The sequence below is a fragment of the Ctenopharyngodon idella genome, chromosome 9 (assembly GCF_019924925.1).
Source record: "Ctenopharyngodon idella isolate HZGC_01 chromosome 9, HZGC01, whole genome shotgun sequence".
In the NCBI taxonomy this organism is placed as follows: domain Eukaryota; kingdom Metazoa; phylum Chordata; class Actinopteri; order Cypriniformes; family Xenocyprididae; genus Ctenopharyngodon; species Ctenopharyngodon idella.
In genome coordinates, this window is record NC_067228.1 from 19,019,694 (window position 1) to 19,033,908 (window position 14,215).

Sequence of the window (14,215 nt, forward strand, 5' to 3'; positions counted from 1 at the left end):
TGTTAACAACAGCGTTGACAACATTGCTGTCGTTTAGTGGCAGTATTATCTGGCAGAATGCACATGAGATTTTCTTCTCATTTTAATGGGTGTCCTATTAAATGATCATATCATAATAAACTCTGCAAACAAGCGTACATGCTAACGTGTGTCAGTAAACAAAGTCCAAATGCTCTGCCGGGAGTCGTAACTCCTGCATGTCACCCGGCGTTGTTGACTGTAGATCTCAATTACAGCCCGTTCATAAAGGGGCCTTTTTATAATGTGTAATGATGCTGCTGTTGTGCGCAGCGAGTCCCTCCTTTAGCAGACGTCTCCTATTTCATTTATTGGGTTACATCATTAATCTAAGCACCTGAAACATCTGGGGATGCAGCTAGTGACTAGGAGTACAGGTGCAATTTAAGTATTTCCAAGCGACTGAGATGTTTCTAATCCTCAAAAGATCCTGAAAAAAAGATCCAGACAGGACAGCATCCCACTGTTCTGATTGGATCCAACAGTCAAACATTAATAGCAAATGTTTCACCTAGATTTGTCTCTAATATAATTTACTTTAGGGCAAAACCCGTTGCTGCTAATCTCATAGCTTTCTGTGAGGGCACTATGTCTGATTAATTTAAACAGTTGCACTGAATTTCATTAATGTAGGCTATGGGATAGTTTAGGATTAAATTATATTCCAGAGATGATACAGGGGCATTATTCCTTTGCAGGTCATGAAATAAAGCCCTATTTAAGGTTAATGCCTGTTTATAATTACTTTGATTCACATAAGTATATCCTGTCTTTAAGCGAAGGACAAAGCATGTCACTGTATATAAGCTGCATTTTACACATCTCTCTTAATGTAAAGCCCCATACAAACACCCCAAACATCTATGAATTTAATGCAAGTGCAAAATGAAATTGTGTATTTTAATGTATTTACACATATCTGCTTTCCATTTAATTTTATTGCTATAGGAGAAACAACTGTGATTTTAAAGATATCTCATTTTTCTTTCATAGAGGATATCCAGTTTGATAGTTCATCCAAATATGTAAATTCTGTCATCATTTACTCATCATTACCTCATGTTGTTCTAAACCTTTTTGGCTTTCTTTCTTCTGGGGAACACAAAAGATTCAAAAGATTTAAGATATTCTTAAAAATATCTTTGTTTGTGTTCCACAGAAGAAAAAAAATGATATCAGGGTAAGTAAATGAAGACAAAATTTTTGGGTGAACTATGCCTTTAGTTTTCATCTTGTCACAATTTTACTGTAAAGACAGAATAAAAGAAGAATATCTGTCATCTTTACTGTAGCATGACTTTAGTACTTTTACATTTTACATTTACAAGTTTCCTCAGGGCTTCAGAGATGTCTCCCCGATGGGGCTTCTTTAACTGCCAGGGAATGTTATTCCCATGCTTGTGGAGATGGATGGTTTAAATATGCCCTGTGGTGCAGTTCATATTCCTCTGTGTAGAGGGTTTGACAGATCTCTGTGAACAACGCTCTGGACCAGTGAAAGGCAAAGTCTGCCTCCCTGGGTGCGTGTAAGAGCCCAATTTGAAACAACAAAGAGAAACGATATCTCCTGTTGGAGTCTCTGACTGAAGATCAGCCATATCACTCAGACTCCATCTGTGTTATCTGAGGACAACAAAAGGTTTCAGCAGATACGTTATACTGTGGAATAAAGCTTTATCTTTTTCTTGATCAAGATGTGCTATTTGTCTCCGCATTAGGGATGTGTGGAAATAATGTGTTCCTCTATTTCCTGAGCTTTAGAGTGGTAGATCATCATGTCCTTCCTGTATTTTTGGCTATGTGAAATGAAATGCAGGTCTTCAAAGAGTACGGTCCAGCAAATGTCATCCTAGATTTTCATCCGTGATAATGTACATATCTCCAGACTGCACGTACCAAATCCGCCAAACAGGCATATCAAGGGATTAGAGGAAACCGCAAATACTTCAATGAATATTCTGGCTAACAGTTCAAAAAAGATATTGGATGGAGGAGAGGAAATAATAATAATTTACCACTCTCTCTCTCTCTCTCTCTCTCTCTCTCTCTCTCTCTCACTCACACACGCGCACACACACGCACACGCACACACAAATTCTCCCACACTGACACAAGCTGTGAATGTGAGGTGGAAGGTGACTCACTATGCTTGCTGGCAGACAGGAATCCCTGCTGGAGGAAAATCCTGTCTATGAGGGAGACACATGTATGCATACATAAGTTCGAACCCTCCCTGGTAACATTCTGTACTGATATTTTTAGCTTGAAGCCGCAGCCCACCAGAGTTTTTCGGAGGACTCTTAAAAGCGTGAAATGGACTTTTTCCCTGTTTACTGCCTTTGACGTCACAGCTCATGCACCAGCAGCATATTCACTAGTTGGGCTAAACGTCCAAGCCAAACAACTGCCACTGAAATGCTAACAGACAGATATCTCCAGGTATTACAGATCTTCTTGAGTCACATACAGTGGGTACGGAAAGTATTCAGACCCCCTTAAATTTTTCACTCTTTGTTATATTGCAGCCATTTGCTAAAATCATTTAAGTTCATTTATTTTCCTCATTAATGTACACACAGCACCCCATATTGACAGAAAAACACAGAATTGTTGACATTTTTGCAGATTTATTAAAAAAGAAAAACTGAAATATCACATGGTCCTAAGTATTCAGACCCTTTGCTGTGACACTCATATATTTAACTCAGGTGCTGTCCATTTCTTCTGATCATCCTTGAGATGGTTCTACACCTTCATTTGAGTCCAGCTGTGTTTGATTATACTGATTGGACTTGATTAGGAAAGCCACACACCTGTCTATATAAGACCTTACAGCTCACAGTGCATGTCAGAGCAAATGAGAATCATGAGGTCAAAGGAACTGCCTGAAGAGCTCAGAGACAGAATTGTGGCAAGGCACAGATCTGGCCAAGGTTACAAAAACATTTCTGCTGCACTTAAGGTTCCTAAGAGCACAGTGGCCTCCATAATCCTTAAATGGAAGACGTTTGGGAAGACCAGAACCCTTCCTAGAGCTGGCCATCCGGCCAAACTGAGCTATCGGAGGAGAAGAGCCTTGGTGAGAGAGGTAAAGAAGAACCCAAAGATCACTGTGGCTGAGCTCCAGAGATGCAGTCGGGAGATGGGAGAAAGTTGTAGAAAGTCACCCATCACTGCAGCCCTCCACCAGTCGGGGCTTTATGGCAGAGTGGCCCGACGGAAGCCTCTTCTCAGTGCAAGACACATGAAAAAACACCTGAAGGACTCCAAGATGGTGAGAAATAAGATTCTCTGGTCTGATGAGACCAAGATAGAACTTTATGCCTTAATTCTAAGCAGTATGTGTGGAGAAAACCAGGCACTGCTCATCACCTGTCCAATACAGTCCCAACAGTGAAGCATGGTGGTGGCAGCATCATGCTGTGGGGGTGTTTTTCAGCTGCAGGGACAGGACGACCGGTTGCAATCGAGGGAAAGATGAATGCGGCCAAGTACAGGGATATCCTGGACGAAAATCTTCTCCAGAGTGCTCAGGACCTCAGACTGGGCCGAAGGTTTACCTTCCAACAAGACAATGACCCTAAGCACACAGCTAAAATAACGAAGGAATGGCTTCACAACAACTCTGTGACTGTTCTTGAATGGCCCAGCCAGAGCCCTGACTTAAACCCAATTGAGCATCTCTGGAGAGAACTAAAAATGGCTGTCCACCAACGTTTACCATCCAACCTGACAGAACTGGAGAGGATCTGCAAGGAGGAATGGCAGAGGATCCCCAAATCCAGGTGTGAAAAACTTGTTGCATCTTTCCCAAAAAGACTCATGGCTGTATTAGATCAAAAGGGTGCTTCTACTAAATACTGAGCAAAGGGTCTGAATACTTAGGACCATGTGATATTTCAGTTTTTCTTTTTTAATAAATCTGCAAAAATGTCAACAATTCTGTGTTTTTCTGTCAATATGGGGTGCTGTGTGTACATTAATGAGGAAAAAAAATGAACTTAAATGATTTTAGCAAATGGCTGCAATATAACAAAGAGTGAAAAATTTAAGGGGGTCTGAATACTTTCCGTACCCACTGTATTTATTCGATATTAGGCAGGTTACACTCTTATTGTTTGTTCACACATAGCATCATACTGGTAATTTACTGGTACAACTTCTCATACCAGAAAATTGCCAAGACTGATCTCCCAATGTTAATTTACTGGTAATTTACCAGTAAAGACTAGAGATGTGCGCAACGGATAATTTCATTAACGTTTAAACAGAAATTTTGCGACCAGCTAGTCAACTAGTCTAACCGCCACCCACCGGAGACAGTCTGTATATGAGATACATTTGAAATAGACTACTTAATCTATGAACAGTCAAATTGCATAATGAATGCTGCTAAAAATAGGTCAGATACATGCGATGTGCTAGCCTTGCATTATGATCATTGTATATTAAACTTAAGCCGGGGACACACTTAACGTTTGTAAGGCCGATTATGAATGTAATTTGATACTTACGACTGATCATGCCCAAACATGCCGAGTCAGAGCCAGTTGCGTTCAGTCGGTGTTTACAGCCTGTGTTTAAATGCCGTGTGTATTTAAATCTGCTTCAGTCAAAGGAAACGAGCATTCACTTCAGCAGTGTTAGCCATTATAGACATATTTATTCAAATCTACCGAATCTATAGGGAGCGCATGACCTATACATTCAAACCTAATAGCCTATTATAAACAGATTTCCTTAAAATAAATGTTAGTCGACATAAGTCAGCATGTTAAGGTATTGTTGTTCATTACCACAGCAACCACTTGCATGTCTGGTTTTGAACATGCTTCTTGTGTATGAAAAGTATCTGTACACATGGCGGGCCACAAAATCACAAAAAAAGCTTGGCTCTTTATTGGGATGTTGATATAGCAACTGTTCATGTGTCAAGGAAGTTTCATTCATAATGTTTCTCCTTTAATCTGATATAAAATTTCATACCGTATTGTCCCTTGTAACTGGTAGTATAACAAGCCTATAAGCAAGCTTAATTGTTCTATACTAGTTTGACATGACATAGAAGAAACGGAAAAGTTTTGTGTAGGCTTTCAAAATACTCCCTCACCTTGCTCATCTTGCAAATGGACATTTCTCTGAACCCGCCGCGAATGCCAAAGAGAAAACAAATGCATGCAAAATCTGAGGTAAAATGAATGTTTTCTGATCCAGAAATACACTATTCAAAATAATATATTAATTTTAAAATGTAACATTAACATGATGGCAATTTAAACATAGCCTTTGTAAAAAAAAAATATAAAGTGAAACATTAAATGTGCAAAAAAAAAAAAAAAAGTAAACCACTCTTATTTGTATTGTATTTGTAACAACTAGCAGCAGCAGTATCGTTGAATCGACAAGTCTCGCACATCCCTAGTAAAGACTGTATGTGTGAAAGGGGCTATTAGCATATAGTATAGTTTATAGACAAAAACTTGAACATGCATCCATGCCTATAAGTGTCAGTACAAAGCCCAAGATCACTCATATTTTTTGTTTAGGAAGAATATGAGTGAAAACAAACATAAAACTACATTTTTACATTTTGTGGAGAATGCGAGTGGCTGGCTTTGCAAACCTTGCTGATAATATTTTCATTGTTTTTCAATATTTAATGCTGTGGTGTTATAAATGATTGCCAGGGTTATGTAGATGCTAAGGTGTTCTTTCTGGGTTGTTGCTAGGTTGCTCTAGAAGGTTTCTAGATTGTTGCTAGACTGTTCTAGGAGGTTGCTATGTGGTTGCTGAGAGGCTGCTAATTGGCCAAATCAAAAATTTCTACCCCCAAGTTAATATAACTCAGGTCACCCTCCTTTAATCTAAGTATATGGATATTTTTGCACCTGTTTTCTTAGGATCACTTAGGAAAGTATAGCATGCCTCTCGATATCAAGCTGCACAATTTTGAGGTTTTATTCATGTGCATGGAAATGTTATGCAGGACAAGTTGCACACTGCATAATATTTAGGGTTTCCTCAAGCAGACAAAATGCCGTTGTTTACCGCACAGATATTTGATGCATTTTTCAAATCAATCCCATGATGCAGCTGAAGGCCTAAAGGCAAAATCCATGTTTCTCTCTTAGGGCATTGGACTGCGTGTCATCTACATCTCTGTCAGGCTGACAGCTAGGGAATTGTACGCCGTGTGACTGCCACAGCCCCGAGTCCTGCCTTCCTGCAGCCTGTCAGCTTGTTAGAGAGACCTCACATCTCCTGGCTAGTCAATAATGACTGCTGGATTACTCCTTTAAGACCAGACTGGCCTCAATTTAAAGATCAACTGCTCTTTGGTGGCCAGTGCTGGCTCACAGGAAGTTTATCCATTGAGATCTCCCTCAAGGTCGAGCATTGTGTGGAGCCCCTAGACTGACTCGCAGCTGGGTCATTCACAAAATACTGTTCCATTTATGCTAGAAATTTCAGGATTTTTTTTTTTTTTTTTTAAATTGTGTTATGTGAAAAGGTTACTGTCAAACTTTAGGGAAATAATATTTTCCCACCTCAGACTCAATGTAGTCTCTAGTTTTGTGTATGTATATATATATATATATATATATGGAAATTATATATTTGAATTAACAATATTATAGTTTTTTATTCTATATAATTGTAATGGTGATAAATGGGGACATGCAAATTGGCTGATATTCTAATTAAAAGCAAACATTAAAAATAAAATTGTTCTTATGCATTAAACACTAAATAGTGTAAATAATTTGAATAAGTTCAGTTTCCTGTTAAATATTTCAATAGTAAGTCACAGGGACACACATAGTACTTAAATGGCACTATTTTTAGAGAATGACCCTGCTACAGTACGGGCGTCCTCCTCAGTCCTCGGCTCCAGCCTGTGCCAGTGTGAATTGGACCACAGCCAGACATTCAGTCCTAGTGTCTCTCTGTCTTGAGAGCGTTATGCATGATGTATCACTCAGACAAGAGTGCTATAAATACTGCAGACACTGAGATATCCTCAACTGGGAAATAATTTGTTTGTTTTTACCTATAATTTAGTTGATTTTGGATTTATGATCCTCTCATCTGGTATGCATAGAGATGAGACTTGATTCAAGATTTAGGACCTACAGTACAGAATTTGCTGTGGGGCTTCGCAGGATTTTTTTTCTTTCCCCAGTTTCTGAGTAAACACACAAGAGCTGAAGCAGAGACACTTAAAGTGCACTCAGAATCTAGGGACATTGCCTTTCATAGAGCTGGTGTTAAAAATCTACCACACAGCCGAAAGGTCACTCTCTTCAGGGAGGCTGAACGAAGAGTTTTAAGTGCTTGCGGTTAGACTGCTCTTCAAAAGGCAATGGGCTCTTAGCAATTCCTCATGGAAAAAAATCACTCCATAATCAACAAAGAGATGAATGACAGTGAGGAAGGATTAATTGTAGCACTTTAAAAAATATGTGTTTGAATTGGTAATCTATGGCATGTTCAGAAGTGTAAGTCACTGGATGACTAACAACAAGTATCATTGTAGCATTTTGTATGCCAAAGAGCTTGCAAAAGTAGAATAATATGCAAATATGAATATTATTAAGGCAAAAAATTAATGGTGTGAATGCAGATGTCTGCCACAGAAGAGAGTGAACCGTAACATGAGGCTCCGCCCTCATCTCCAATTTTAAAAGGAACAACCAAGTTTCTCTGATATGCCTCCTTTTGTTTGGACTGCATTTTAGACAGATTACATGTGCATAAAACCATCAACGAACCTCTTGCCTTTTGCACATGTTGTCAAGAGGCTCATCAGAGCCTGCCGATACAATACATATTTATGTACCATCCATATTTAACAGCATCCTTTCTGTTGTGTTTGGCTGGTTGAGGAAATTCAGTGAAGCTCACATTTTATGGTTCTCTTTTGATGTTTCAACATGAACAGAGATGTGAGGGAAGCTCAGTCTCTTCAAGATTAATAGACTTGATTCAAGCGTTAACCTCAAACAATTTTCAATTTTTCGCAGTTAGTGAGAAATCGTTTGGCAGGCCAGCACGAGGGAGCCCAGCCTGGCACGTTTTTGCACGTCTCCCTCGCTTTCTCGTGCTCTGTCTCCCCCTGTCTATTTTTTTTTGTATTCCTAGTTCAGCCCAGACACCCTTAACCTTTCTTTTCTTTATTTTCACTCCTTCACTCTCCCTCTCCTTCCCCATCCCCCCGTCTCTGTCTGCTCTCAGAGAGGGATGGGGTTGATTATCTGTGTCTAAAGTGAACTGCCCTTGCTGGCACTGGCCAAGGTCAATTACGGCCACACATTCAAAGCAGAATGAATGTAAGGGGTGTAACACAGGTGCAGTAGATGGGCTGTTTCTTCCATGCAGCTTTTTCCACCCCCTTTTCTATCGTTAAGATATCTTCCATATCTTTTCACCTTACCTTTTTAAGTCATTTCCTTGGTTTGGAATATTTAAATAGTTAATATAGGGAGCATTTTTACATTTGAAGGAGATTGGTTGTTCCATGATAGCCTGGTGAAATGCCAAATGAGAAGTTTTTTTACTTACAGTCTTCTAATTACTTGATAGTAATTAAGTTCTCAACATGCTCCTACTGAGATCATCAACTCTTCTATGATGCATTGTTTCACACAGTGACTCTTGAAATGGGAACAAAAGACTCCATGTATATACATATTCGAATACTAAAAATACTGATGTCTCTCTTCAACAAAATAAAAAGGAAAGAAGGGAAAAAAACTTAATTGCTAGGCAGGAGCCTTTCAAGCGTTACCATGGTTACACGACAGAAAGGTATGTGCTGTTTTAATAGCAGGCTGTGAAATGGAAGAGCTGTCAAGAAAAGAGCATCAGGCAGAAGGCGGTTAAAAGCATGGATTGCCTCTTCCTCATAGAGTTTGCTGCCAGAGATCAAAGTTAGACCGTGTGTCACATATCACCTGTCTAATTTGTTGGCTAGGATGCAAAATTAAATAAAGCTTTCATTGTATTGACCGCCGGCTCTCTTTGTGCCGACCCATGGGAGACATTTGCAGTCAGCAATCAAGTTTAGCAACAAGGGAGGCTCAGCCTGCTCAAAAATATGTTCTAAATAAATATAACACTAAAAAGGTACAATTAACTGTTGCTTTAATCAATTTTGTGTATAATTCTCTATAAAGATGCATTTTAAGTTCTTTTTATGTGCATTAGCCTTGTTTGTTTCAGCTAAAATGCAGCTGCACAGTCATTATCAGTGGTAACCTTTTAAACCAATAAGCTGTCAGAATCACAAGCAGACTTTAGATACACTAAAGTGATAAACACAACAGGTGGAGAGAGACAAAAACAAGAATTAAATAAACAACAGATTTAGAGAGACTTTTAGAGAGAAATGTAACTGAATTGGAGTCCACATTATTATGAGTATGTGAAAACAACTGAATGACTGCACATCTCTGTGATTCAGAGTTTTGTATATTAATAATTAGAACCGTTTTAATAGAAATAAAATCATTAAATTGGACTCATTTGTAGTTTGTTGTGTTTATTTTTTGCATGCAGTTTGTGTGTACCTCTCTTTTATTTATTCATTCTTATTTTTATTTCATTATTAAGTTCAGCCTGTCAGTCATGCTCAAGACTTCTAAGTGACATCAAAGAATGGCAAGCTTTGTTTTAAGACAAGTCTTTGTGAATCAGAGACTTTGTACATTCTCTACATCATAATATTCCATTTCAAAAGGAAAGTTGCATAGTTGCTAAGATGAAAGAAAATTTGAAAGACATCTTCTAAGCTTCATTACTACTAATATACTAACATTTTACGTTTTTAATTTATGAGAATCATTAAGAAGTGACTAATTCTATCTCTGGTCTTGATGATTCTTTTATATCTTATAAAAATTTACTTTACCTTTTGCATTGTTTCTGTTTGGCAATAGAAACATGCTTATTTTTGGCAAAATAAATGAAACATGTTTAATGTATTATGAAGTTTATATTTTTTATTTTAAGAAACTGAATAATTTTTTAATGATATTGGTTTATTTATTTAATAATAAAAAATTATTGTGATATATTGACATTCTAAAAGGAAAAGAAACCTTTAAGACTTTGAAGACATTTTGCTCCATTTGAGAAGTTATGTTAAAGGGAGTAAGGCTAAACTGGCAAATTAGTTTGCTATTGTTGTAAGATGTGATTAACATTCTGTAGTGTCCACTATTACTAACTAATTTAATCTTATAATAAACATTTGTTTACTTGTTTTTGGTCATTTCTGTTGAATAAAGCACATTACACATACTTTTTCAGCCTTGCTTGTGTGTTCTGAATTCAAGGCAAACTCAACTAAGCCCTTTTGTGTAATAAGTGTGGCTTATAAAATGACTCAACAATTGAACTTTCACCTTTCAATATGCCTGAAAGCATATGTCTTTGGCAATGTTTGATACATTCATTGCTGAAAATCACCAGTTGGTAGGATCTGGTTTGTGTTAAAGCCCTTGGTTAGCATGCAGTCAATGAAGTCAGCTGTTAGTGTTTAATCAAGGGTGCAAGAGAGCCCTCCAAAACACATCCGAGTTCAACTCCCTTACATAATGCAATTTCATCCCATTTGTTCTGCAATTGCATCTGACTAACACGCCACTTAGTTCCTGTCTCCACTTCTTTTCTAACCAAGTACCTTTTCTGGAGTTGACAAGAAACAATTTAACACAGAAATAACAGGCAGGAATGAGGTCTGTGGATATGTCTTTCTTTTAGCTGGGGGAAAAAACAACAACAACAAAACAAACAATAGTTCTCAAAAAAATTTAGCTGTCACAGTAGGGTGGCTGCAATGAGCGCACAATGTTGGAGAATAAACAGAAAGTCTTTATTTCACAATCTAATAATGAACACGCTGGAGAATCACGGAAATCCACAACCACTTCCAACATACCGGACAAGGAACAAACAGATCTCAGGGCTTAAATACACAGGGAGAGATAATTAACAGAACTAGGAACAGGTGTGGGATTAATTAACAACCAAGGAAACTAACTAGGGACACAGAACACAGGCAAATGAGAACAGGAAACATAGTGAAAATAAAACCAAAACAGAACATACATGTTATAGTAGCACCTTTATATAATCTGTATGTATGTATACAATTCTAATAATGGTTATTAATATCTTTTTAAAAGAGACTAAGAGAAAGTAGGTTTAACTTTCATTACAATATATCATAGGGGCTTCTTTTTGTAATTAACTGACCTTTTAAAATATATGAGATGCATAATTCATCAGTGTTATATTCACAAGGAAGTATTTAGGAAGTGCTTTACTGTAAAATCTGCCTCATTTGCCAATTAAAAGAGATTTATGAATTTATTAGAAGATATGCATATTTATGCATTTAGATCTTGCTTTCCTATTCAGATTCAGATGATGGGTGTTAATGGAACTTATAGATTTACAAATGATAGTTTTGGTGCTATTTACCAATAGAGAGAAGTGCTCCTAGGATTGTTGAAGTGGTGAAGTTATTGAATTGACAGAGCAAGCCTGGAAGCTGTAATCAATGCAATAATTTGCAGGGTAATGCAACATACACACAGTGTTTACAGATGGCACCAAATAATGGGTCATACAGAGGAGATGAATGGCTTTCACTGGCTAAATAAAGTCATTTTGAAGACGACCGTACACAGCAATATTTTAAAATCCTTAAATCAGTCAGGATGATATATATATATAGTCAAAATCTGTTAAGGCGTAATTAAATGTAACAAACCATGTAGAATATCATCTTGTATCATCTTTTATTGGAAAATGAAACAATATTTTATTATTGATTATTGCCTGTATTACATACGTTATTGTCTCTGATGGCCACCATTTTCTCCCTCTTCTTGGGAAGCGATGATTTAGTCAAAACATCCAGTAGTGTAGGTTTTCCAGGAAATGTGTGTACTCCCTGGACTTCTGCGTTTTATATGTTATTTTTTGACAGACATCGATGTTGTGATATTCAAACAATGTGGATTTGAAAACAGATGGATCGTATGGTAATAATTATTTATTTCTTAGCCGGCAAGTATTTAGTGAAGTGATTGATGCCCATGAGTGTGTTATGTTGATGTTTTTATTTCTATTCTAAATGGACGTGATAACGTGCATGAGGGATGAACTATGTTTAATTTTTGTGTAATTATAAAACACGCTAGAGACTGATATATATGGTTTGTCAAAAATGTTACATTGAGCTGTTCCAAATTTGATGACTTGAAAATTAAGATTTTTTTTTTTTTTTTTTTTACCAGGAAAGGAGTAGTTTTGATGCACAAAGTTGTTTTTATTGTCTCTTATAATAACAAATCTTTTATTTAAACCCATGAAAAATGGGTTATCAATAATGAAAAATCACTTTTTAAAACTGTTATTCTTTTATTACCCTTTAGCAGATTTTGACTCTGCTAAAGTGTGGATTGTGCAATTAGATATGGATATTTGAAGAAAATAATAGACTTAGCATGGCTGAGCATGGCACCTGGAGTGAAGGTGAAAGTAGAGATTAATTTGTCATAAGCGAATATCACATTTTGTCTTGGGGCCAATTATTTTGTCTGTATGCTCATTCAGGTATCAGCAGACAGACCTGCAGTGTCTGCCTACAGATTAGACCTCAGGCATATCGCCATGCATACAGATTAATAGGAAAATGTACAGGAATTGGAATGTTATTCTGGGAAGTCTCTGTGTTCTGATACTAAGTTTGCTATTTCTGTTCTGTTAATTAAACAAATCGAAACTCCACAAACTGATTCAGTGTCTGTATAAACATATTTATAGATGTTATTCAGAGTGGACATCATATTTAATGAATGAATGGAAACAAGGATGCGAGGGACAGAATTACAATCTGTTCTATATGTCATATAGCTGTTGTGATTGATGAGAAATTTCACTCACTGCCAGATTAAATATGGAGTTTAATGTGTCTTAAATCAGAATGTTATAAATTAGGGTTTCCCAACCCTGTGTTTGCAAACCCTTGAAATGAGACAGAAACAGAATAATAATAATAATAATAATAATATTTAGAAATATTATTATTTTTATTAAATATTACCACATCAAACATATAAAAAACTCTATTCCTTTTTATAAATGATTATTTGTGATATCATCTTCTGAGAATTTGTGTATTAGCACATCAGGTTCATGGGGTTCAGCAGACAAAAGACAAAATTATCTTTTCTAAATCCCACACAAAATTTCCCACAGTTCTGGTGTGACTGTTCTCTTTCGTCTCTTTTTCTTGCAGGAACTGTTTACGCCGGAATGCAAGTTTAAAGAGTCTGTGTTTGAAAACTACTATGTGATCTACTCATCCATGCTGTATAGGCAGCAGGAGTCGGGGAGAGCATGGTTCCTTGGCTTGAATAAAGATGGGCAAGCCATGAAGGGGAACCGGGTGAAGAAAACTAAACCAGCTGCTCACTTCCTGCCCAAGCCATTAGAAGGTAAAGCATGCTCTGAAAACCTCAAGAGAACGGTTAACATCCAGGTCACTGTGACACTAGCAGAATGGTAATGAAGAGCATGAGTCCCTGAGAGATATGCTTTTGCTTGATGCCTTTTTACAGTTTTTCTCAACTGATTTTACACATTTTTTCAAACTAAGGTCAAGGTTTTCAAAACAAGGAACACAGGCATCTGAACACTTTTCCAAAAACACTTTTCTATTTTCATTGCGTTAATAAAAATGACAACATACATAATTTTTAGAAAAAGAAAAAAAACCCACACACAAAATCTCCAGTCCAAGGTTCAAGCTTTCAAAACATTTAATATAGACAACTACAGAGATGGAGGAGGTAGAAGATGATAAGAGAGAATAGGAAGAAAAGATAAAAGATGAGAGAGTAAGAGTGGAGGAGGAAGACAGATGATGGAAGAGAAACAGGAGAGGAGAGGACATCGAAAGAGTTGAGGAAAGAGTAAGAGGAGACAAAGTAAGAAGAGGTTTGAAAAGAGGAAGGAGACAGTCTCAAATGAAATGAGAGCCAGTCTAACTGACAGTGAATCGTTGTCTATTGATAGAGGCCAGACAGAGTTCAGGCTAATGTGAGCAGATCTACATTAACTACAATCTCAAGAAAACTAAGGGAAGACGCAACATCACCATCTGTTCCGTGTTCTCGCGTGA

At 37.2% G+C, this 14,215-nt stretch overlaps 1 protein-coding gene across 4 annotated transcripts in view; it reads left to right on the forward strand.

The window, feature by feature from the left end:
* The window catches only part of fgf14 (fibroblast growth factor 14), a 143,079-nt gene that overhangs the window by 124,361 nt on the left and 4,503 nt on the right, over positions 1–14,215 (forward strand). For all 4 annotated transcript variants that reach the window (XM_051905842.1, XM_051905843.1, XM_051905844.1 and 1 more), the window contains one exon: positions 13,331–13,529. In XM_051905842.1, the coding sequence (XP_051761802.1) occupies positions 13,331–13,529 (199 nt within the window). The remainder of the gene's footprint in view (positions 1–13,330; positions 13,530–14,215) is intronic.